Source organism: Nothoprocta perdicaria, unplaced genomic scaffold, assembly GCF_003342845.1.
Source record: "Nothoprocta perdicaria isolate Ctin4 unplaced genomic scaffold, notPer1 scaffold_540, whole genome shotgun sequence".
In the NCBI taxonomy this organism is placed as follows: Eukaryota; Metazoa; Chordata; class Aves; order Tinamiformes; family Tinamidae; genus Nothoprocta; species Nothoprocta perdicaria.
The window spans coordinates 103,927-106,284 of record NW_020455800.1 but is presented as its reverse complement, the minus strand read 5'-3'; the positions used below and the strand labels follow the sequence as shown (position 1 = coordinate 106,284).

Genomic DNA, 2,358 nt, shown 5'->3' with positions numbered 1-2,358 from the left:
TGGGACGTCGCTCCTCTCTCTCCCTTGTCTCACGTCGGATGCTTTCTAAGACCTCAGCTTCCACATCTCGGGAGTGAATGATCCTCCWCTCCTKTGCGGGCTCTTCCCGCTCTCGTCCCTGGCGAGTCCTCCCCTGCACGTTTATTTCTTGGTCTTGGAAATGTTCCCTCCTTTCTTCGTTTGCGTAGGGCTCCTGTTTTCTCATTTCCTCATCTCTTTCTTCACGCAGCTCTGCTTGAATCCTCCTCCTCCTCTGTCTGTCCAGGTTCTCAGCCTTGGGTTCTGAGCTGTGTGTTATTTCTTCATATAYACGTCTTCCTGGCTCATGTTTTTCATAGCAGCTTCGTTCCACTGCTATAGGTTCTTCAATATATGACTGATATAGGCATTTCACATCTTTTCTTTGCACTCCTTTCTGCTCCCTTGTCTGGCGGCGGTTACCATCAATCTCTTCTGCTTCCAGCTCACTGCGGTGATAGCCACTTGTCCCATTTGTGAGTAACTCAGTCCTCTGTGGCTGAATGTCCCTTCCTCTAGCTGCTTCTTGCGCTGCCTCTTGGTCTTGTGGATGATGGTTTTCTTCATCATTCATCTGTGGTGCTGGCTCTTGTGGTTCACGACTACTCCACCGGTTTCGTAGTGGTTGAGGCTTCCTTGGCTGGTTGCGACCCTTCACGTCTGCCACTTGATCTAGCCGAGGCCCCTCTTGATTTTGTCTCTCATCTGCCTGTGGTTCAGGCCGACGTGCCTGCAAGCTGCCACGTTCGTTGGGTTGTGATTCTGATTCATGCGGTGAGCTATGAGTCCTCACATCTCCTTTTCGCTCTGACTGACGTGTCTGATGGCTGCCTCTCTTCTCCACCAGTGGTTTTGGCTTTCTTGACTCACTTYGGCTCTGTTCATCTTCTTGTCCATCCAGCTCAGGTGGCTGGAGGATGTTACTTCGGTTACTTGGCTCTTGGCTTCGTTCTTCATGTACTCGAGATGTTGGATCTTCATATCTGCTGGTTCTTTTTGCATCATCTCTGTCTTGCGTGTTACGTTGCTGGTGATGACTCTCTGTTTCCTCTAGGGTTTCGAGCTTGTGAACCCTGGTGTCACGTTGTGGTTGAGGTTCACAGGATCGATGGCGATTACTGTCACCAATCTGTGGTTCCTCTTCCTGGAGCTGGCGTTGGTGTCCTTTATTATTAATTTCAGGCTCTCGAAGTGACTTCCCACTGGTTATTAGCTTTGTTCTTTGCAGAAGACACGGTCCCTTCTGCAGATACCAGTAGCAGGCCTTAGCCACTCTGAATACCAGAAACAGGAACTCATTAAAATCTATTTTCCCATCGCCRTCCCATTCAAGAAAGTGCAGGATCTTGTCGATGGTTTGAGAATCATGTGGGTTCTGCAGGGAAAACAAGCAGGAAAACGAAAACAGGGTTTTAGACATCTTGCTCCTTTACAGAGAAATACAACACACGGGAGTAACTGCAATGTTTTCTCCTTCTATCTTGTACAGCTTTAGTTTTCTAGCTCAACAACACCCCCATGCCTTTGTTCTCCACGTTCCTGGTGGTTCTGTATTCTCCCACTGGATGCATTTCCTTTGGAAGAAGACCATAACTTCCCACAGTTTCTTCCCCAGTTTTTGCCTATTTGCTCACAGTGGAATTGCTCGAAGCAGCTGTCAAAGCAGAGACACGCATCTGCTGCTGCCGTTTGGTAGGAGCCTCCCCAGCCCACTGCCATCTGGTCCTGAAAGTCATCCCCTCTCCCGGAGGAGATGTCTGCAATCACTGCTCTCCACTCAGCCTCCATAAGGGTTTCGAGGGCTCCCACTCACCGCTATGAYGTCTGCAAACTCCTTCAGGATGAATTCTTTCATCTCCCTTCTGCTGAGGATGGAGCTGTCTCCATCTTCCCTCGCGTGTTCGTGAAAGACGCTAATGATGGTGGAAATGCTGTCTAAGAAGCGAGACATCTTCCTGCAGATTCGAGCAAACCTGTAAGGAAAGTAGGAGATATAAGGGGCAGGATACACTTATCTGAGCATGAGCTCAAAGACCTTTGAGCTCATGCTCAAAGCTCAAAAGGTCTTGAGCTTTTGAGCTCAAAGAAGGGCTCAAAGAAGAGAGCCCTTCTCTGGGAAGAGTTGCTGGGCTCAAATAGGCTCTGCGCGTTGATGGGCTGCCGTGGGCTCCGTGTCTGCTCCTGTGCCATGATGACCACTGGGAAGAAATTCAAAGGCTTCAGAGGTTTCGTGGGATGGAGGGATGTTCTTCAACTTGCCTGCCAGCATAGTTGGGGAATGTTCGGTGCAGGGTGGCAGCATGTGTGCATTTATGGGCCACRAGGGATGATGAATCAAGA

At 49.5% G+C, this 2,358-nt stretch overlaps 1 protein-coding gene across 1 annotated transcript; it reads right to left on the bottom strand.

Moving 5' to 3' along the window:
* Positions 1-33: 33 nt before the first annotated feature.
* LOC112955178 (trichohyalin-like) lies at positions 34-1,969 on the bottom strand (the record flags this gene model as incomplete). The annotated part of the gene is made up of 3 exons (XM_026048454.1): positions 1,832-1,969; positions 892-1,393; positions 34-768 (listed from the first exon to the last, which is right to left on the bottom strand). Coding segments are annotated over exons 1-3 (1,375 nt in total), but the record flags the coding sequence as incomplete, so codon positions are not given.
* Between the last annotated feature and the right edge of the window lie 389 nt (positions 1,970-2,358).